The sequence below is a fragment of the Rhinichthys klamathensis genome, unplaced genomic scaffold (genome assembly GCF_029890125.1).
Source record: "Rhinichthys klamathensis goyatoka isolate OS25496 unplaced genomic scaffold, OSU_Roscu_1.1 h1tg000222l_1, whole genome shotgun sequence".
Taxonomy (NCBI): domain Eukaryota; kingdom Metazoa; phylum Chordata; class Actinopteri; order Cypriniformes; family Leuciscidae; genus Rhinichthys; species Rhinichthys klamathensis.
This window is the reverse complement of record NW_026606746.1, coordinates 238332-260029: the sequence shown is the minus strand read 5'-3', so window position 1 is coordinate 260029 and position 21698 is coordinate 238332. Positions and strand designations below refer to the sequence as shown.

General features: G+C 35.2%; 2 protein-coding genes across 10 annotated transcripts in view; both read left to right on the top strand.

Moving 5' to 3' along the window:
* dmd (dystrophin) overlaps positions 1-10024 on the top strand; it is a 108296-nt gene extending 98272 nt beyond the window's left edge. For 4 of the 9 annotated variants that reach the window (XM_056264551.1, XM_056264544.1, XM_056264549.1 and 1 more), the window contains 3 exons: positions 2463-2583; positions 4787-4879; positions 9488-10024. In XM_056264551.1, the coding sequence (XP_056120526.1) occupies positions 2463-2583; positions 4787-4879; positions 9488-9585 (312 nt within the window). In that variant the 3' untranslated portion in view covers positions 9586-10024. Of the gene's footprint in view, positions 1-2462; positions 2584-4786; positions 4880-8236; positions 8263-9487 lie in introns of all 9 variants that reach the window. The other 5 variants (XM_056264547.1, XM_056264546.1, XM_056264545.1 and 2 more) reach the window with 4 other exon arrangements.
* A 2624-nt stretch (positions 10025-12648) lies between these two features.
* Positions 12649-21054, top strand: crfb15 (cytokine receptor family member B15). The gene is made up of 7 exons (XM_056264555.1): positions 12649-12799; positions 14906-15023; positions 15297-15463; positions 16075-16232; positions 17511-17673; positions 18199-18329; positions 20237-21054. Exons 1-7 carry the CDS (start codon positions 12664-12666, stop codon positions 20621-20623), a joined length of 1260 nt encoding a protein of 419 aa, XP_056120530.1. The 5' UTR covers positions 12649-12663; the 3' UTR covers positions 20624-21054.
* Positions 21055-21698: the final 644 nt, after the last annotated feature.

Genomic DNA, 21698 nt, shown 5'->3' with positions numbered 1-21698 from the left:
AAATGTTCCATCTGTTTAAAGATGTATTAATATTCTCTGCAAACGTGTGGATTAAAGGCTTTGTTTTAAAATAAAAATGTATCAAAGATTTTTAATGTAGTTTATATTTACAAATTGACCTTTTGTCTCTTTGAGTTTTGAAATGGCAGTATATGGAATTTTTCATAGATGTCTAAACCAAAGACCTATACTATAATAACATGGAATATTGTTGATTAATGTTGTTTTGTTTGAATGCAGACATCTCTGTTTGTTGTCCTTGCAGGACACATGTTCTGTATAATAACAGCATAAATGATATTGATCATATTAAGAATACAGTCGTATTCACACTCAATCATTTTAGCATAAATACATGTACTACAATATTTTAAAATGAATGCAAATTTATGGACTCCTTCACACCTAAATGTTGTACTCTAATAATAATTCAAGGGTTTGGTTTGGTTCAATTCGATCAGTTTATTTGCTCTTCTGACCAGATATGGTTTGAATAGGCTTTTTTTCTTCAGATGGATTACTTTTTTCTTTTGTCGTAATTGGCAGCATAGCACATACAGTGTTGCTTGTAACCGATTGTTTCAAGATACATAGTTGAATTTTTACCTACCTTACTTTATTGATCGATACAATATTGCACTACAGGCTTTATTGATCCTGTTATTTTCAGGTTCCACAATACTTTGCCCTTATTGAAGCTGAGGATGAATGCCAGGTCTTTTTGGTTGCCAAAAGAACCTGTCATTCGTCCTCAAGCGACCAATTTCTCTCTGTAATTTGTTTTGTGGAGTTTGTTTGATGTCAACTTCTTCAGAAGTCTTCAGCTTGAATTGAGTGGAAATTGGATATTCTGTCTGCATCATGTCTCGATGAATCAAGCGTAATGTCTCGATGCATACTTCTCAAAAAACATTAGTTGACTGGGGGTCTCTGCCAAATGGAATGTATATCAGATTTTTTTTCTTAGAAGAAATGGCTTCATGTGTTCTCTGTGGACCCTTTGAACTAAAATCTCCAGCATCTCATGCTGCTTCCAGTGGCCGCTTGGCCGAAGCAAGAACCAGACTAAATGAACGTGGATAAATATCTCTCCCTTTGTTCAAAGCCAATGGATAATTGGCTTCACTTCTCTGATGTTTTTTGTTTACCATCTTCAGTTTTATCCAAAAAGATTTTTCATTACACTGACAAACAAGGCTTTTGCCTACCACTGTATGTTTTATTTTATTTTAATAGCATCAATTACTTACATTTCTATCTCTGTTATTTGTTAATAAACATGTTCTGATGTTTAACATATGCTCATGTGTTTGGTTTGACAAAAATCTCAGGAAGAGAAATGAAATCACCAGAACCATCATTCTTTATGCAAGAGGGATGTCTGGTCTTGTGTTATAAATTGTTAATGGTAGATGGTTTAAACACACTCATTAAAGCACGTGTAATGCGGTTTTAGTAACTTTAAATAGTTGTGCAGTGACAAACCATTTCATCATTTAAGCGAATTATTTTTAGGTACTGGTAAGATTTAATTGCAGTTAAGTATTCATTTTAAGATACACTTGTAAATAATATATGAGCGTGTACAGTGGTCAACATTTATGGTAATTGTAAAACTTCTAAGAACAATGCTGAATATGCTAATACTGTTCAAAAGTTTGGGGTTGGTAATATTTTTTTTAAAAGAAATTAATACTTGTAGTCAGCAAGGATGCATTAAATTGATTAAAAATATACACTTTTATTGTTAAATAGAAATTAAAATAAATGCAGGTTTTTTAATACTTTCTATTATTCATCAAAGAATCCTTTCAAATCACAGTTTCCACAAAATACCTTTCTTGAGCACCAAATCAACATTAAAATATGGGAAATAATTAGGTGTTTGTGACAGATGCATTAAAAAATGACATGCAGGAAGTTTGTAACAATTGTAAATACTTTGCATTTAAAATCATAACATAGAGCTTGAATAGCTGCAGGACACCACTAGAATTCATGGGGTCAAATTATAAGATTATATCATATAAGACCTTGTTTAACTTTTTGGATATCGATGTAAAGGACAAAGGAAGAACATTATTTTTTATGTTTACTGATTTTTTTTTTTTTTTTTTTTTTTAACATCTGTGAATGTTTTTAAACACTTAACGGTCTGGTTTATTTTATTTTTATATTTAATAATGGCATCTCGTCCACTATTATGTGTGTATCCTTGTGATGTTTATTTGGCCCGACTGTCTCATTTCTAAAACCTGAATGATGCAAAAACACAGCAACTCTTGAGAGCCCATGCTTTTGTTTTATATTGCAATTATGAATGTTTTGGGAAAGTTTTAGATTGAAAATATATAAATGAATGTTTTCAAATGAATCTGGAAATACAGAAGCACAACCCAGTGCTGATGTCTGCGTCCAGTCCCCTGCCTAATCTATATGGTTCCTTTCTGCCTATGTCCTAGCCACAGACTGAGTCCAAGGTGAATGGTACTGCCCTGTCCTCACCCTCCACTGCCTCTCCGAGATCTGACACCAGCCTGGCCTCACTGCGTGTGGCCGCAAGCCAAACCACAGAGACCATGGGTAAATGTCCCTAACAACTTCAGTTTAAACCTAACCCTTCAGTATTATTCCCAAAAAAACAGATTTAACGTGTTCTGAAATTTTAAGCAGGGCAAATAAGAAGTAATCAGTGTTATGTCAGTCTTACATATTGACTTGTTAAAAGAAACGTTACATCCTTAGCTTAGGATACTGAAATATACAGTACCAGTAGACAGTTGTGTAAACATAACATTCTTTATTAACTGTTAAAATAATAGAAAACCCTTCCGTTTTGGTGTTTCTTGTGTGAAAGTAAATCTAGTCATTAATACAATCCCCTCTTTCTGACCACTGTTAAAATGAAAATATTCATTTCTTAATTACAATTCAGGTCAGTTAACTAGTCAAACTATGTTCAATAACTGTACTTGTGAAGCTTTCATTGTAAGACTTGGCTTGAAGCCCAGGCTGGTTTCAGCAAAAAGATTTTCAGAACCGATAAAAAGAGGCAATGTTCTTATCTGTGCCAAACAAAAAGGAACACAGAGCTTTTATTTGTGTGAATACAAAAGAAGTGTTTTTTTTATAAAAAATTTTGCCCTTAACTGCTAGCCAACATCTTATTTGTTGTCTTTTGATGGAGAAAACAGTCCAACAAGGTTCCAAAAAATTGGCTGTCTTTCAGTATTTGAAGAACAAACACCATTCATTTTACAAGTGCACTCTGATATTTATGATTCAGATTATCTATAATGCCTTCCTTTATTGTATTTTTCTAATATATCTAGATGAAAGATTCCCCTTAAGTTATGAGTTTTCATACATACCTGGAACTGGAATGTATAGGTTTATATGCCATAAGTTCTATTTTTCAATATAAATGTACTCAAATTATGATTTAAGATGATTGAGTACCTGACACAATTTAGTGGGTGTATACAGTTTTACAATTCTGTATAAAAGGATGCCTTTTAATATTGAGGTATTTGTGTAGTTGACATGAAATTTCAAAAGTCATCAGTTTTCTGTTGTGTGATGTACTGTACTTCATATGAAATGATTTCACACAACATTTTCTAATTCTTGTTTAGTTATTATATGTTGTTTTAATTCTTGAATGTTGTGATCTTTTAAAACATATTCATAACAACACAAGACCATTTAAACGAACTGCAAAAAAGCAAAAGGTGTAAAACCACAGAGCAACTACAGCACCTTAAACATTTTGTTACACAAATACAGTATACATATTTTTCATATCTTTTCTTATCGATCAAGTCCCCAAATGCTTAAACTTTTTTAACATGTTATAACCTCTTAGTTAATATTTTACCCGTTCAACTGTTTATTTTGTACAGTTATTGTTTGTGTTTAACAGAAACCAGAGCATTCATTTATTTCTAGGTTAATTCCTATCGTGACAACCATGATTCTGATACACATTTAAAAGAAAAGTTGACTATGATCTCACATTTTGGTAGATAGTGATGTTTTATAATGGCTTTCTTTTATAATTACTAATTTTTTTTGTGTTAGCTTTATCTGTTTTTAAAATTGTTGTTGATTTTTATTTCCATGTGACAAGTCTCAAAGAAAAGTCTTTTCCGACAGGAAAATATTTCATCGTCTGAGACAGCAGAGAGTAGCCAGTTAAGCAATGAGGTTTCTTTACAAAGATACATTAAGAAATTAGCTTTACTTAATTATTCAGTAAAACGATATGTTATTGCGAATATTATTGTTATTTGTTCATCATTGTGTCAGTGTTTTATTCGCTGACTTTAGCTAGATTCTTTGCACGAAGAACAACGTAGTGCCGAAATGCGTTTGGCTACTGTAGACACCAGTCGGCGCAAAATGGCTATTTCAATGTAAGGGGACCTGTGGTGTATATAGATAGAAATGGCTCATTCTAAGGTAATAAAAACATGAAGGTTCATTATGTAAGGTCTTCATACACCACTGAAAACATAGTTATGTATATGATGAAATTGAATTTCTGCCAATAGATCCTCTTAAATATTACACAATGCACCTTTAACATTTTTGGAAACATTTTTATTTGTGTTGTACTCTGTAGGAAAGTCCTCAACATCACCTTCAATATTATCCTTTAAGTCAATAATACAGGAAGCAAACACTGTCTCTTGTTTGAACATGAGATGTCATGGGCGGCAGGACAACTTCCAGCGTTTTTAAGGTCAGTTCTCAGTTGTAATTGGGTCACTGCTGTGTGTTTCAGGTGATGATGAGCTGTCCAGTCCCTCCCAGGATGCAAGCACTGGATTAGAGGACGTCATCGAGCAGCTCAACAATTCCTTCCCTCACAGCCAAGGTGAGAATCCATCTACACTGTCTGGTACGAGGAGGAACTAACACTTGATGCAGATGGTCTTAAACTGGCAAAAAAAAAGTATTAAAGTGCCCCTGTTATGCTATTTTAAAGTTTCTTAATTTCATTTTAAAAGTCTCCTACAATAGATTTACATGCATCCAAGGTCAAAAAACACTTTAATTTTCTCACAATATGCATTGCAACATCACTTCTTTTCTCACAGTATCTGAAACTGTTCGATCAATGATTCAGTCTCTCTAAACCGCTCCTTTCTGAGAGCCTGCTCTGCTCTGATTGGTCAGATGGCTCAGTCTGTTGTGATTGGTCTACCACTTACAGCGCGTGTCTGAAATGAAACTACCATTAACATATCCGAATTTCAGCTCCGGAGGCTTTCTCAGCACTTGTATACACAGTGATATAAACAGTTCATGCCTCTGCACATCCTCATCCTTTAGTAGTGCATGTTAAGTGGAATTTTTTTTTGCAGTGCAGAAAACATCATCTTCTCTACATGTTGACTACATGAACTAAACTCTTCCAGGCCTCAGCTACAACCAGGCCCGCCCCAGAAATGACTGGGCCCCTGAAAAGGTCCAGTGAATGGGCCCTCCCCAAATCTGCAATAGGCTACTCATATCTTGCCTGTGCTCTCTCTCTCTCTCTCTCTCTCTCTCTCTCTCTCTCTCTCTCTCTCTCTCTCTCTCTCTCTCTCTCTCTCTCTCTCTCTCTCTCTCTCTCTCTCTCTCTCTCTCTCTCTCTCTCTCTCTCTCCTACATTAACACATAAATTTAACTGAGAGAGACTTACTCAGTGATGGGGTGTCTGTGTGTATAGTTACACACACACACCCAGGGCTCTCTCTCTCTCTCTCTCTCTCTCTCTCTCTCTCTCTCTCTCTCTCTCTCTCTCTCTCTCTCTCTCTCTCTCTCTCTCCTACATTAACACATAAATTTAACTGAGAGAGACTTACTCAGTGATGGGGTGTGTGTGTGTATAGTTACACACACACACCCAGGGCTCTCAAGTGTCACGCATTGAGCATGACAGTCACTCATTTCGGTCTTTCGTCACGCACTCCCGCCACACATTGTATTTCTCACGCGGAAAAACGATTTATAATATATTTAAAATGCCTCAGCGGCCAAAATGTCTCTGGCCGCGCCGCTCTCACTTTGGACCGGCAGGAATCAAGCGCGTCTCCCCTGTGTTGTTAGTCGAGCTACACAAAAGCCAATCAGAAAATAGCACTATTGTATCTGGGTACGATTTAACGCAACAACCAATGAAAAAAAAAGAGAAAATTGTCATGAAACAACCCCATTCCCACGACCTGTCCAATATCTAAGGCTGCCACTCAGCAGAAGCAAATTCCATCCCATCTTCGATATGTTGTAGTACTAGTGGCCGGACAGTGCACATGACAACTGCTGTAAATGACATGAAATATTCTCTCAGTCCTCGCGCATCTGATAAGGCCTCATTAGATAATTTACAGGACGATTTTAGGCAATTGATTGCTTCAATCACACTGGGGAGGTGGTGAGCAATAGGTCTTACTTTTTCTTTTACTGTCTATGGTCTTACCGTGTCAATTCGCGCACTCCATCGGGTGTCACTCACTTGCGCTGCTGACCGCGAACTGGCGCGAAGCACTGGCGTTTTGACTTTGCGTTACGTACAACAAAAAATAGCCTACTCGGCCTACTCAGATCATTTTCAGGAGAGGGGTGTTTCATTATGACACAGGCTACATTTTACTCAAGCAACATTAAATAAAATGCATTTTTTTCTCACTTTCAACAATAAATGGTGCTATTTTGGTTAAAGATAAAATATGGTAACCTTTGCTTATATTTAGGATGAACATAATTATTGCTGGACTGCATGGGCCCCCCCCCTAGCGGCTGGGTCCCAGAAAATGTTCCCCTTTATCCCCCCTTATGGACGCCCCTGGCTACAACTACAACTAGTGTTTAAGGCTCAAAGTAGACGAGTTGGATGTGTAATTAAACTCGAGGTTCTGTGGGATGCAGACTGGATTGATTCCATTCCTAGAGCTTCCGAACAAATGGGTTTTTGGGGTGCGGACTGAGGCAGCAGTGAACCCGAGGTTACACCGTGAGTCAGTCCTAGACCTCCTCCTGTCTGGTTTTAGGGGAAAATCGGGTCCATCGGAGACGTCCAATAGATTTCTTAGGTGCGCCAAAAGAACACCACAGACACAGTGTAATCCCCATGGGAAAATCTCAGAGTAAAACCGCGTTGTGAAAAATATGATACACCGGCGTTTTGCCAGATGAAAAGTTGATCTATGTATATTCTTTTTAATCTTTTAATTCATTTTATAACTGTATCATATATCTCTTTTAAAAGTCCTTGCTTTTATTTTGTGATTATGGCAATTCAAAGTGCTTTAAAGAAAGGAATTAAAATAGTGTATGAAATGTGCTATATAAATAAACTTGCCTTGCCTAGACATTTGTGGACATTTCGGTTCTTTCTTTTGGGAGACAATAACTCAAATGCACTTTTGAGTGACAAAAACTCAAAAGCTTTGCAAACTTTTTACATTCACAAACAGCTGTATTAAACACTACATGAAAGGTAATATTTGAAGAAACATAATAGGGGCACTTTATCACTGTTCTATACATATATTGCAGTTGTTTAAGGTGGCAGTGATTTACAGATTGACAGTCAATTCAAGATGTCAGTAATATTTTAGATTATTTTTTGAGCAATATGGAGAAAAACATGCGATGGTAACAATTACAATAATGCATTTAATAAATTACATTTGTTAACATTAGTGAACAAGAACTAACAAAGAAAAATACTTATTTTTATTCAATTTATTAATCTTATTGCAAATCTCAGCATTTACAAATACATTAAGATCAAAAAGTTATTGCACTGTAAATTAACATGAACACTTAACTAACATTATCAAAGGTTAATAAATGCTGTAAAAATTCTTCATTGTTTGTTAATGCATGTTTTAAAGTTAGCAAATGAGATCTTATTGTAAAGTACAACAGATGAATTTTGAACACCGCCTGTAAATTTTTCCGATCCACTGCTTTTATACTCTTTGCATGATTAAGTCACTAAATGTCCCTTTTTTTCTCATGTTTCTACTTTTCCTATTGCAAATTGATGATGGGAGATGTTTTCAAATGATAAAATATGAAAAAACACCTTTTAATATACAGAATGAGTCTGTAGGTAATTAACCTAAAACAACTGATAAATTATTGGGTAATGTTGATGTACATTCCTTTCTTCTTAACACAACTGCCTATCTCTACTCCACCTTTACTGATATTTCTTATTTCCTGTTTTCCTCTGTCTAAGGAGGTGGACGGCTAAACCCATGAGAGGTTAGTATTGTTACTAACTCTTTTCTCTTTTTACTCTTTCCCGTACTTATCCACTTTACACCATGATTTGAAGTTTGTTCAAGGATGTTTATTTGTGTGTACAAAAAACAACATAATATTGTGAAATATTACAACGATCTAAAATAACAGTTTTATATATATAATATTTTTTTTATGTCTTTTAAGAAAGACAACTGATTTTCTGCATCATTACTTCAGTCAACAGTGTCACATGATCATTCAGATAAATGTCTGTCTCTGTATCATACATTGATGCTACTCAAGATTCATTTCTTATTATATTAGAACTGCACGATTCTGGATAAATTGAGAATAGAGATTGTGGTTCTTCCACGATTCTGAACAGACAACTAAACAAAATAACGTGATTTGCTAGAGGTTCTGGCAAAATGTTAAGTTCTGTGATCTATTTAAAATAATTCAAGTTTGAATGAATGATTCAATGACTCGCTCATAAAGACTTCACTTGCTTCATTACGGGATGAATCCGCATTTTTGAACGAATCTTGATTCAATGACCTACATTTTTTTAACAGTCACTTGTCTCCACCTGGTTTCATACCAATGTAATTGATAGAATCTTTATTTGAAGTGCCAAGTCTCTTTTAAAAGGCGATTTGATCTCTACCGTAGACATCCGTTTTATATTACAACTATCAACTTTTATCCCAGTACTTCTGTGATAATACATTGACAGAAACAATGATACTGTGTGGTTGGAAAGACAGTTTCATACCTATACACGACAAGAGCTCTTTCTGGGTCAGCGGTGGCGCAAACGCAGTTCTGAATGTTCCAGTGTGATTTCGTCAAAGGTATCATTGTCATTTAGGAATAAGATCGCGTTGGTGTTTGAACTTTTAGCGATTAATGGTGCAGCCTCTAATATACATCTTATTATTCAACACAAAAATCCCACATTTACAAATTTTTACTCTGGTAAAAATCTACTTTTCTCTGGTCTTGATATCAAATTGACTGTCTAACAGAACACCAATGAAGGAATGCCATTGAATGCATTTATATTTGGTGTCGGCTTATTATGCAACGATATAAGATTGTGCAAATAAACACCCAAACTCTTAAAACGATCTGAAATTTGTATTCAGTCTGTTCCTCTACATTTAGCAGTTTTACATATAATGTATTGTTGCTTTGCGTGTTCTGACTCTGACATGAAATCTGTTTTTTCCGTCTCCCGCAGGTCCTAGTGTGGGAAGTCTTTTCCACATGGTTGATAACATTGGACACGCCATGGAGTCGTTGGTTAATGTAATAACCGAGGAGCAGGATTTAGACTGAAGATATCTTCTCCTCGTTGCATGCTTTTGTAGTGTCAACAACTGGACAGGATATGTTTACAATGGGAATATCAATAAAAATCTATTTTTCTGAAGGATCGCGGTTCCACATTGTAGATTTGATCTTTAGTAGTTTCAGTAGTTTCTTACGGAGAGTCTAGAATTGTTTATTAATAATAAAAAAAAAGGTTTTTAAACTTCTATGCAATTGTACAAAAACAGAATGAAAGGTGCGTGATAACATGTAACATTGCGTGCCATGTCTTTGTACAAAGTGGAGCGCATTTTAAAAGTGTTTTATCTAAATGGGTGACTGAGTATATGCAGGGGTTCTTTATCAACTAATTTTGTTTGTAACAAAATAACAAATGCATATTAAAAGGCAAGTCCGTTATCTCTGTATGTGCGTTAGCGTGTGCAAAAAGTGTGTATGAAACATGTCCTTGTGTGTCTGTTTGTTTAGTTTTTCTGTATGTAAGCCGGCCCATGCAGCTACTGCAGTTATCATGAAAAGAAAACCGATGCCCTGATTTAAAGGTGCAGTAAGCGATTTCTGAGAATCATTGTTGATATTTGAAATCAACCCAAACAAACACACCCTCCCTTCATTGCTCCGCCACCAAATTGCAAGAGTGGATGTCTCTTTATTATAGCACAAGCGAAGCAAAATAATACTGCTTGAAAAATAAAGCGAAGATGACGAACAAACGACAAGGAAGGTCAAAAAATGAACAAAAAATACACGAGTATATACAAGCAGGAGTTTGTTGTTAATCGCTGGCAGCACACACTCGAAACCAATGTTACGTATGAGCAGAAACAACACAACCTCCGTGTCCATTTCCGGCACTGGTTCCTTAAGTCTTTCATTAACATGGTTCCTAAAGCTCTTTCCTGATCATAACTCTGAGCTTTTCTCTTTTGTAATGTCTCTCAGCCATCTCTCTCTCTGCAGTCTTTCTTCAAATCTCCCTGTTGCTCACTCTCTCTCTTCTCCCCCATCATGAGTGGACACGCCCCCTGCTGCTGATTGGCTACAAGTGTGTTGTGGCGCTCGGTCCGATCCACTTTCACCAGCGTTTCCCAGACACCGCTTACTGCACCCGTAAGGTTAAATACAGTCTACCTCACAGAAATGCCCGTCCATGCTCTGTCCGTGTTTATTAATGGAGCAATAAGAATCGTAATCATAATATTTATGAATTAACGACAACTTCCTGGCCAGACTATTGTCCACAGTCTCCTGCTAGAGACATTTTAACCCATGTACCAGAATGATAATTTATCTACTGCTTGAATCGTATGGTGTTAGTTATATTTCTGTAAGTAACAAAATAAGAGAAAAAGATTTTTTGACCGAATTAGGGTGTTTAAGCGTTAAGTTTGAAACTAAAGACAAATATCCTAACGATTAACCTCTAATAATCATCACCATCTTGTAAAACTGGAATGAATCGCACATAAAGGGCCATGTTGTCATTTGTTCTAGTTATCCAATGTCTGACTTTAAATGTTCATCTGAGGTTATTTATTGACGTTGACATCTAAAAATGCAAGCAAACAATAGCACGGTTTACAGAAATCTACTTGAGATGATGAAACGATACGAAATATGCCGCTCTGCATTGTTCTTTAACACATCTGAGTTTGTTTTTGTGTCTTTTTATTAAACCTTTATGCTTTGTGTGAACACATATATCGAAATAAATGATCATAATGTATATGTATGCACAATTTATGACCGTTACAATTACAAAAGAGTTTTGCACCTTGGGAGATGAGCATGTCCAGAGTACTGCATATTTATTTCTGAGATGTGCTGTTTGATTCTAACTCTTGTTCTGAAATCCTACATTTTATTTGTGATTACAAAAGGAATATTTTACCAGACAATGAAATGTAATTGCGGTTTTCTTAACTTGCCACTGCATTAGTTGATAAAAATGGAAACACATTATAGCCACCATTTGTCTGTTTCATTATGGATTCACTTTGCCAAAAAGCAAGTAATTGATTGCATTATCATCTGAAATACTCAATATCTCTTATGAAAATGTATAGGAGAAATTAAATGTTAGATATTTAATTCAAGCAACCGTGTGGCTTTAAAAACAAGCATGGTTTATATGAAATGCACAATAAATAGACAGAGTAAAATAAAAATTACATTTAAAATTACTATTTGCTTAATATTACAATCTCTAAATTTAGAGCTTTAGTTTTTTTAATTTATTGTTTTGTCAGTTGACCAATGAAAATATATCAAATCATTTTAAACTTAAATGCATCAAAAAGACAACTGAACGGCGAGGAAAGTTACACAGTCGCCACTCGGGGCAGTGTTGAGTCTGTTAACTTCCAAACCACAGTAGTTTCCCAGTTTTTCCCCTGCTAGTCAAGAATTTTACTGTCCAGAAATTAATGTCACAATATTCACACACAATAGAAATTGTTGTTAAAACGTGACTTTTTATATAAAAAAAAAACCCAAAATTTTGTTTGTCAGTCTACATTAACATTTACATTTATTTCAGTGTTGACATCGGACAAAATAAAGCAAAAATACATTACACAAATAAATACCATTTTACTATTTAGCAGGATTGCTCCCAGCATTTTTTTATTATTACACGGCTCTGTGGAATACTTGATTCTGATTGGTCAACCGTCCCATCCGGCATGTTATTCCAAGAAACAGGTAACACATAAAGTTTCAAGTCCATTATGTATGATTCTGTTAGCTGAAAAAGAAAAAAGATATTTAGATGTTTGTGTAATGGGATTGGGGAAACACTAGTGATTCTTTCTTTGACAGTTGTCCTACCAGTGATATGTAACGTTATTTAAAACATATTTCCAATGATGTGAAATTTTGTCAATACATGAGGTATTTAATTTATTGCAAAGGCATGCTCATCTAGCAGTACAAGGTTCAGTTGAATGTTTGCATTTTAACCTTGTATACTATAGTCAATTAATGTCTCCGTAGCTAAACAAGTTTTGTGGTTGTTGTTTTTTTTTATCCCCGTCTCAAAGAGGAAGCAGTTGAGTCATATTGCTTCTGGTTCCTCTTGAACACATGACAAATAGACTGAAGTTTAACAGCTCCCCGACTCGACTTGCCCCATCAGTGATCGTGTCAGTCATGTTTGTGAAGCTCAAGGTGTTGGCCCTCATATTCTATGTGGCCAAGGATGTTCACCCCACCTATTCTGGTCAGTATTATTTGCTTCTTTATAATTATTGCTTTTAGGTAATATTTTGAAATTAAACAATATATTGTTTTTTTGTACTAAATCATTTTTTGTTTGCAATTACTGTACTTATTTTCATTGTATTATGACGGACCTTTACAAATAATTTTATAATACTATAGTGTATTGTTAAAAAAAATAGTATTTAGACTTATAAAATGTGCAGTACTTTTGGTTACACTTTATTTTGATGCTCCCCCAACAGACCTTGTATTGACTATAAGTAACTGTGCAACTACATGTCAACTTATTCTGTTAACCCGAACCCTAACACCTAACCTTAAACTAAAAGGTGATGATACCTAGGGCAACTTTTTGAGCAATGCTGCTGGGCAATGTTGCCATCAATGGGCAACCAGATGAGACACAGGGCCCATGACCAATCTAAATTATCCAGATAGAAATGTATTGCCCATTTTCAATGGGAAAGTGCCCAAGCAACAATCGCTCGACAAGATTGCTCAAAAAGTTGCACTGTGTATCATCACCTTATACAGAGTTAGTTGACATGTAGAATGTCTAAAGTGGACCATCGAAATAGTGTAACCAAACTTTTAAGTTGAAACATTTTGTCTTGTCATCATAATGTTGATAATTACATTAACTTGATATTGTATGTAATTTAAACTCAAATTTCTGTTAATTAATTAAAAAATGTAGTAACTTAATAAATTGATAACTTGGGGAAATTAGGCATGTGGATTTATAGCTCCCAGCATGCTTATGATGTTGAAATTAAGTATCATTGTGAAGTATCACCTGTTAGTGTTTAACGTTGTGTTTGACATCTAAAAGAGTTCCTGTAATGTTGAAGTTTTTGTGGTTACCATTGTGCTCTGTAAGCAATGACTGCACTAATGCTATAGTGACAAGTAATATTTTACTTGTTCATACTGTGATACATTGGTTCCAGGGCTACAACTCAAGTCATTTTTTTTTAAGTTACAAATTAGGTTCTTCTAACTCTGTGTAGTTTGTTGGATGAACTTAATTTCATTTGAAGTTGCCAAAAAGATTGATACAATGATCCAAAAGATTGATGAGTGTTGCATTATTTTATCTTCATGTTGAGTCTTTGTATTAGGAATAGTGTAGTTTTTTTTATAAACTAAAATTTTCAAGCAAAACATTCATAGCTTTTAAATGGTAAAACAACAGACGTGTTCAAAATGATTGCAAAGTATTTTAACACTGATTGGCTGGTTGTTTAAGGTTAGTGGAACATTTACATAACCTGTGGTTACACTGCTGCAAGACACCTATGTGAACTTTTAAAGTAATTCTGTGGACAGCATCATTTGTTTCGTTAGAAATGTTGTTATTAAGTGCAGTGGGTTTCTAACTGGGTCATGACCCACTGGTGGCTTGCAGAGAGGGAAAAAAATATGTAGCATGAAGTTTAAGTATGTGGCCTGTTCATGCAATGTCAGAAATATGAAAAATGCAACTTATCAAAATTTGTTGGTGGGCGGCCGTAACTTGTATTTACATATATCTGACATGATGCACCACAACTGTCAAATTATGATAGCATTTGGCCTATTGTATTGAATGTAACAATATGAAAAAAAAAAAGATAATGTTAACTAAAAGAGAACAAATGCATTTTCCCCCTCATATTTCACTATAACAAGTTTTTTTTTTTTTGGTGGGTGTCGAGTTTGATCATACTTTTCTAGATGGGTTTTAGTATGAAAAAGTTTGGGAACTCCTAATCTAATGCAATGACATTCATACTTAAACATCCAAATAGGCTACTTTATGGCCCGGTTTGACAGACAGGGCTTAGACTAAACCAGGATTAGGCCTTAGTTCAATTAGAGCATTTAAGTAGCTTTTAGCAAAAAAACATGACTGGAGTGCATCTTGAGACAAAATGAAAGTGACATATTTTAAGATATGTCAGTGCAAGTTGCTTTCAGTTAAAACCGCTCAAACATGCATTTTAGTCTGGGACTAGCTTAAGCCTTGTATGTGAAACTCAGGGGAAGTATAACATTATTAATTCTTTATAAAATTCTCTATATAATGTATTACTGACTGTGGTGATACTCTGTTTTACTTCAGAAACAAAGCTGGCTGGACCCCAGAATGTGAAGGTGACCTCCATCAATATGGGTGCAGTTATCAAATGGACATCTCCACATAATAAGATGAGCAACGTAACATACACGGCAAGATATATGTCAGTACACTCGAAATACATCTTAAATACTCCAACATGGAAGAAAAATATAGCAAACAAAATGCTTGCAAACTAGCAATAAATGCTTGCATGCCATTATAGAATATACCCATCATAATGTGTTTGATTGCTATGAAAGTCACTGAACTATTGTTCTACTGGAATCTGATACTTCTGAGCTTTTGCAGAAGTTGAAAACAATAGGCCTATTCTTTACCTAATAACATATTTACCTGACATACTTTGTGTTTGTAATCGGCCCTCTCTTTGCAGCCTGAGAAATGAAAACGCTTCCCTCTGTGTGAACACCAAAGAGCTGAAATGTGATGCAGGAGAACTGCCAGCTATATTTGGGACCTACATTTTCCAAGTGCGGGCAGAGGATCAGAAGCTGTTCTCTGAGTGGGTTAATGCACCCCCATTTATACCTAATAAGCACAGTAAGTGTAATCTGTAATCTGCAAATCTGTTTTTTGCCGCTCTAGTTTGTGCTATACGCTCTGTTGTGTTAAAGGTGCGGTAAGCGATTTCTGAGAAACAATGTTGAAAGTGGATTGGGCCGAGCGCCACACCAAACTTGTAGCCAATCAGCAGCAGGGGGCGTGTCCACTCATGATGGGCGAGAAGAGAGAGAGAGAGCAAGAGGGAGATTTAAAGAAAAACTGTAGAAAGAGAGATGGCTGAGAGACATTACAAAAGAGAAAAGCTCAGAGGAATATCACTGGAAAAAGAAGGGTTATGATCAGACAAGAGCTTTAGGACCCGCGTTAATATTAGAAAAGCTTTCCAGTGCCAGAAAGATATAAGCGGGAAGGCCTGAAAACTGACGCAGAGGTTGTGTTGTTTCTGCTCATACGTGAGTAACATTGGTTTTGAGTGTGTGCTGCTGGCGATTAACAATGAACTCCTGCGTGTATATACTTTTTTTGTTCTTCCTTGTCGTTCTTTGTCATCATTATCTTCAATAATTCTCAGAAATCACTTACTACACCTCTAAGTCAATATAACATTCATATGTAACAATAATTTAAACTGCTTTGCTCTCCTGTAGGTATCATAGGACCCCCTACTGCGGATCTTGTCATCCGAAATAATAACTTGGATGTTCATGTCCAGCTCCCAGTGGTGCTGAAAGTGGGCAAACTTTCAAAAATATTTTCAAAAGTGACCTACGCCATAAAATATTGGACCGAAGACCACGAAGATGCGGTATAAAAATGCTTATATTCTTCTGTATCATTCTGTACATAACTTCAGCATTTCAGCTTGAATCCTTAGACATATTTGCTGTACACTTAAACTATTAAACTAAGGGTATGTTTAGACAACAACGATGTACTAAAAACGGATGACAACATTGTCACAATGATCGCCGTTCATACGGCTCTGCGAAAATGACTAAAAAGGCTGTATTACGCTGCCAGGCCAGTAGTTGGCGATGTCACTTTGTCAAGAAACACCCCTTGAAAACGTAATATGCATCCATGCATGAACACGTAATACGCATGCACATGACGTCACCGTTTTCACACATTCACGTTTTGTGGTTTACACAGAGACGGTAAAGGCATCGTTTATAAAACCTTTGAAGTTTGCGTTTTCAGGCCCACAAAATGCCGTCGTTGTGTAAATGAACGGCCAAAAGCATAAAAAAGCATTGCCTTAAATAAACAACCAATTAGCAAACGCCATTGCACACCCGCAGGTGATAGGTGCGTGGGGGAAAAAGACCAACTAAGTAGGTCAAAAAATCAACAGAAAAAAACAAGCACACTATCAGTACTTGGAAATGAGTATCAAAATTTGATTAGCAACGTTTCAGTCTCGCGACCTTCATCAGGCATCTGAAATAAGTCAAATATATAAAAAGAATTAAACAACTTTTAAAATGCTAAAAACATTTCTCATTTTCATTTAGCTGAATAACTAAAACTAAAACTGAAATAAAAATTACTTTAAAAAAAAGAAATATTAAAAAACAATAACTAATAAAAATGACAAAAACGCAATAATATTACTAAAGCTTTAACTAAAATTAAAATGGAAAATAAAAATAAATTAACTTAATTGATTTAATGAACTATTTCAAATTATTAATAAAAACTATAAAAGTACCCAAATGATGCTAAAAGCACCGTTAACAATATAATGTTTTTTTTTAATTGACACAAAATAAAAAATAAATAAAAAGTTTATGTTGGATTGATGAATAGACCATTGTAAATATGTATTTGCTTTATTGTGAACAGCCCTACTGAAAAGAAAGAATCATTACATATTATAAATAATTTATTCTCAAATTCAAAGTGTGTGTTCAAACTCTCTGATATATTAACATATATATCTTGTTGTCAAATAGGAATGTTTTATCTAATTTAAATTTAAACATAATTTAAGAAGATCTGATGTGGAGCCTCACGTGTACAAGCCACAAATAAATAATCCATATCTTCAAAATAAGCATATTATGATCTGTGTCCCTGATAGGCAGTAGAGAGGAAGGCCACTGAAGCCAGCACAGATGTTAAACTGACTGTTATTAAAGGACTACATCCATGGAGCAGATATTGTGCTCAGGCAAGGGTGCTTTCCACTGGCTTCACAAATTCGGGACAGTTCAGTGATGCTGTGTGTGTGACCAACATACCTGGTAAGTGTGTCTTCATCTACACCTGTCACTCATATCAAGAGATGTAACGTGTATAATGTGTTTGATGTTATACTTAAAAAAAAAAATTATGCATCTAAGGGATTGTTTTCAGCCAGCCAAATTATTATTGAGACTTGACACTAGCACAGGATATCAGTAGATTATAAAATGTAGTGGACATTATACGACAATATATTACCTTAGTACTCTGTGATTGATCAAAATAAAGTAGAATACAGATCAGAATAATCTATTCCAGACAGCCCTGCAAGATAACAATAAAGCAATAATCATGTCATCTATTCAATATGAATAGAATAGGTATAAAGTAGTTTACAATATAGTTATAGTATACTATATAAAACTATAAATGCGTAGATAATATTGTGCTTTACAATGATATTTTCTATGAACAAAATATGCCTTCATTCAAAGACTGCAGATAGATACTGATCTCATCTTCTGTTAAACTAAGAACCAACATGACATTGGTGATGATGATGGTGTGTGTGTGTGTGTACAAAGTGACACCAGTGCTCACCAGCTGTGTGATAGCTGCTGCCGTCCTTCTTCCTCTGGGAATCCTGGGCATCTGGTTCATCTATAAATTGTACAAATACCTGTACCCTAAAACCAACCTGCCAGAACATCTCAAGGTATTTTAGTTTTAGTTAATTTACCACTTCAATTAGTCCCACTTTATATTAGGTGTCTTTAACACTTACATAAAAGCAATTGTGGTGAGATACGGGTAAATTAGGGACAGGTTTGGCTGGTATGGATAGCTTTAAGGGTGGATTAAGAGGTAAGGGAAGGGTCAACCGTGTAATTATAGATTTTTAAACATAAGTACGTTGTAAAAACATGTATGTACACAATAAATGCATTGTATCAAATTATTCATTTATAGGTACACTTTAACTTTTGAAACTGTAACTGCATGCATTGACAATTTATCTGTTCAATAAAATACCATACTCGCCTGTTGAGTAATAAAAACACCATCTCCGCTTATCTTTTACAACATTTCAAATCCCCCAGTTCTCGCCATCTCCAAAAGCCAAGTTGATGTTGATTCTTGTTTTATTACGAGCTCTGACGTGTTCTCTATTTGCCAGCGGACTCTCCTGGTTTTTTTTTAGGGTTTTTTTTAAGGGTCAATCCCTGTAGCCGGAGCAACTTTTCTCTATTTACGAATAGCTGGGTTTCAGTCACGTGATTATGATGACGCGTGGAATTCAGATGGAGGGCAGGGAGTGAAGAGCGCAATGGACGAGATGGAGGAAAGTCCGTACTGTACTACTTTACACGCTATTACAAGAGAAAGATATAAACAAAAAATCAAACATATGTTGGACGTGATCCTTACGTTATGAAGAGGAGCGATTTTCAACTGAATTGAAAGATTTTCCTGCCATCGAGGCGGTAGATATCAGCAACTACCTCGTCTTACAGACATACTTTGACTTTACAAAGTTCGGAAATGTTACACGTTACACAAACAGTCACTTAAGTTGTATTAACTCACCTTTGACGAAGTGATCACTACACACACGGGCATTTTCCCATTCGGCTCCTCCCGACCGCAGACATAGGTTTGCAAGCCGTTTTTCCAGAGTTTTTCAGTCAATTTCTTGCATTTTCCCCCTCATGAACAACAACTTTTGGTACACGATAAAAACTCCTTGTGGTTTGATCGATTCAAGTAACCATAAACGACGCAAAACACAGGCATTTTTGAGTTTGTTATAGTGCTTTCTAAATACAGCAAATCACTTCCTGCCCTCCATTTGTATTTCGTGCCATGGCAACGCAGTGGCGTGACGTCATATGAAAACAAGCTATATGACAAGACATGCACGGGCGTGTACTTCGTGTATGCAATTTCCTTCCAAAACCATCCTTTGGCAGGTCTAAAATATAAACATTTAAAACAGACTATACAGGCTTACCCTGATATTCCTTGACGCGTTCGAAGCCATTGTTAATTACTAACAAACATACACCTGTGACTGTGACTGCATTAACGTTACATTAGTATTTTCTGCGCAACTGCCGTTTGTGATTCTTTGTTGTTGCATGTGTTGCTGGCAACCTCTTTGGAACTACATTGCTTGGCGGAGGAGTAAATGTGTTGTATTATTTTTTTTGTTGCCGGTGTTTATTTTATGAATAAAATAAATATTAAAATGAATATATTTAGTAACCGTTTCATAAAAGCAATAAGCCCCTTGAAGCCGTGTTTTACAGTGAATTTAGAACAGCTAAGGGGCGTTGTTAGGCACGGCTTCACGGGGCTTGTTGCTTTATAACACCCTATAGTAAATCAGTGTAAGACAAAACACTTTTTGGAAGAACTTTTTTTTTTTACAAAAGAAAGTTAAATATTGTACCTATAAATGTTAGTACATTGTATTTAAGGACACTTAATATAAAGTGGGAGCCTTCAATTTAAACAATAAACATTTTATTTAAGCTTTACTGAAAATGTTTTTGTTCATATAGTTTTAGTCAAGAATAACAACACTGTTTAAACCATATTTTTAATTCTGGTTCCTTCTAGAATCTATTCGTACCATCATTTTGGAATCCTGAGGCAACCCAACATTCTCCACACCAGAAAGAACAGCATGATAAAATCAGTGCCATATCCAAAGACCATCTTTATGAAGCGCTCGGTGAGAAAAGCAAGATCTCAGAGGACAAGGACTCTGGGTTGGACTGTGATCTCGGCCCAATAGAAGAGGTGGAGGAGGACTACAAACGGCTCGTACACATGAAACCTGCACCATCATTTTACCCTAATCATCTCTACCCGTTATGCTCGAATAACACACTACTGACTCATTTAAATCAACCCCACTTTGGAGGCTCCACTAGCACTCAACCTTGTTACTACAATGTAGCAGTCACAAGCTCTGAACTGAAAAACAATGAATGTATTTGCTGAAGTCACCAACAAGCTGAAATGTATTTACTTAAGAATAATCAAATTTTCTGCAGCAAATATATACATATATATATAAACGCATATGCATATGCAGTGGTGAAATGGCTTTCTGTTGAATGTATATAATTTCTTGCATAAAATGCTGTTTACTGTTTAATGTACTTTTTTGAGAAACTTTTATTATTATTGTATGGTTGTATTGCTATTATTGTGAAATGTAAAGTGAAACAGAGCTGGATTTCTCTTCCTTGAATTACACTTCTCTGTTAGCCCAGTTAATTAAGTTATAACACAGTTTTATGATGTTGTTAGCACTGAGCTTCACGCATGCATATGTTATGCAATAGTTAAATGATAATTGTAATAATTTTACTAAATATAATTTAGGTCACTTTTTTGGTTTCATGAAATAAAAAAAGGTTTTTGAGCAACTTCAAATGTCTTTTTTCCCCATTACAAATACATACACTACCGTTCAAAAGTTTGGGGTCGGTACGATTTTAAATACTTTTAAAAGAATTCTCTTCTGCTAACCATGGCTGCGCTTATTTGATTAAAAATACAACAAAAATCAGTTATAGTATTAAATATTATTCCAGTGTAAATCAGCTGTTTTCTTTGTGAATATATAGTAAAGTGTAATTTATTCCTGTGATCAAAGCTGAATTTTCAGCATCACCAGTGTCAGTGTCTTCAGTGTCAAATGATCCTTCACAAATCAGTATAATATGAGGATTTGATGCTCAAGAAACATTTATTATTATTATCAATGTTGAAACAGTTGTTGGTCTGTCAGTTAAGTACAGTTTTTTTTTTTTTTTTTTTTTTTTAGGATTCTTTGATGAATATGAAGTTCAAAAGAACAGCATTTGTTTGAAATAGAATCTTTTGTAACATTATAAATGTCTTTACTGTCACTTTCGATCAAATTAAGTATTGATTTCTTTCCTCCAAAAAATAAAAATAAAATTCTCACTGACCTCAAACTTTTGAACGTTGTGTATAAACGGACCCTATTCACATTTCGTTATAATTGCAAATATAATATTTGTATTTCCACTTGCTCCAATACAGA

Bases quoted from the DNA above. Each gene is read 5' to 3' on its own strand.
- crfb15 (XM_056264555.1), top strand. From the start codon at position 12,664: ATGACAAATAGACTGAAGTTTAACAGCTCCCCGACTCGACTTGCCCCA. The intron at 15,024-15,296 runs GTCAGTACACTC...CTCTCTTTGCAG, and splicing joins ACATACACGGCAAGATATAT to CCTGAGAAATGAAAACGCTT. The intron at 16,233-17,510 runs GTATAAAAATGC...TGTCCCTGATAG, and splicing joins CCGAAGACCACGAAGATGCG to GCAGTAGAGAGGAAGGCCAC.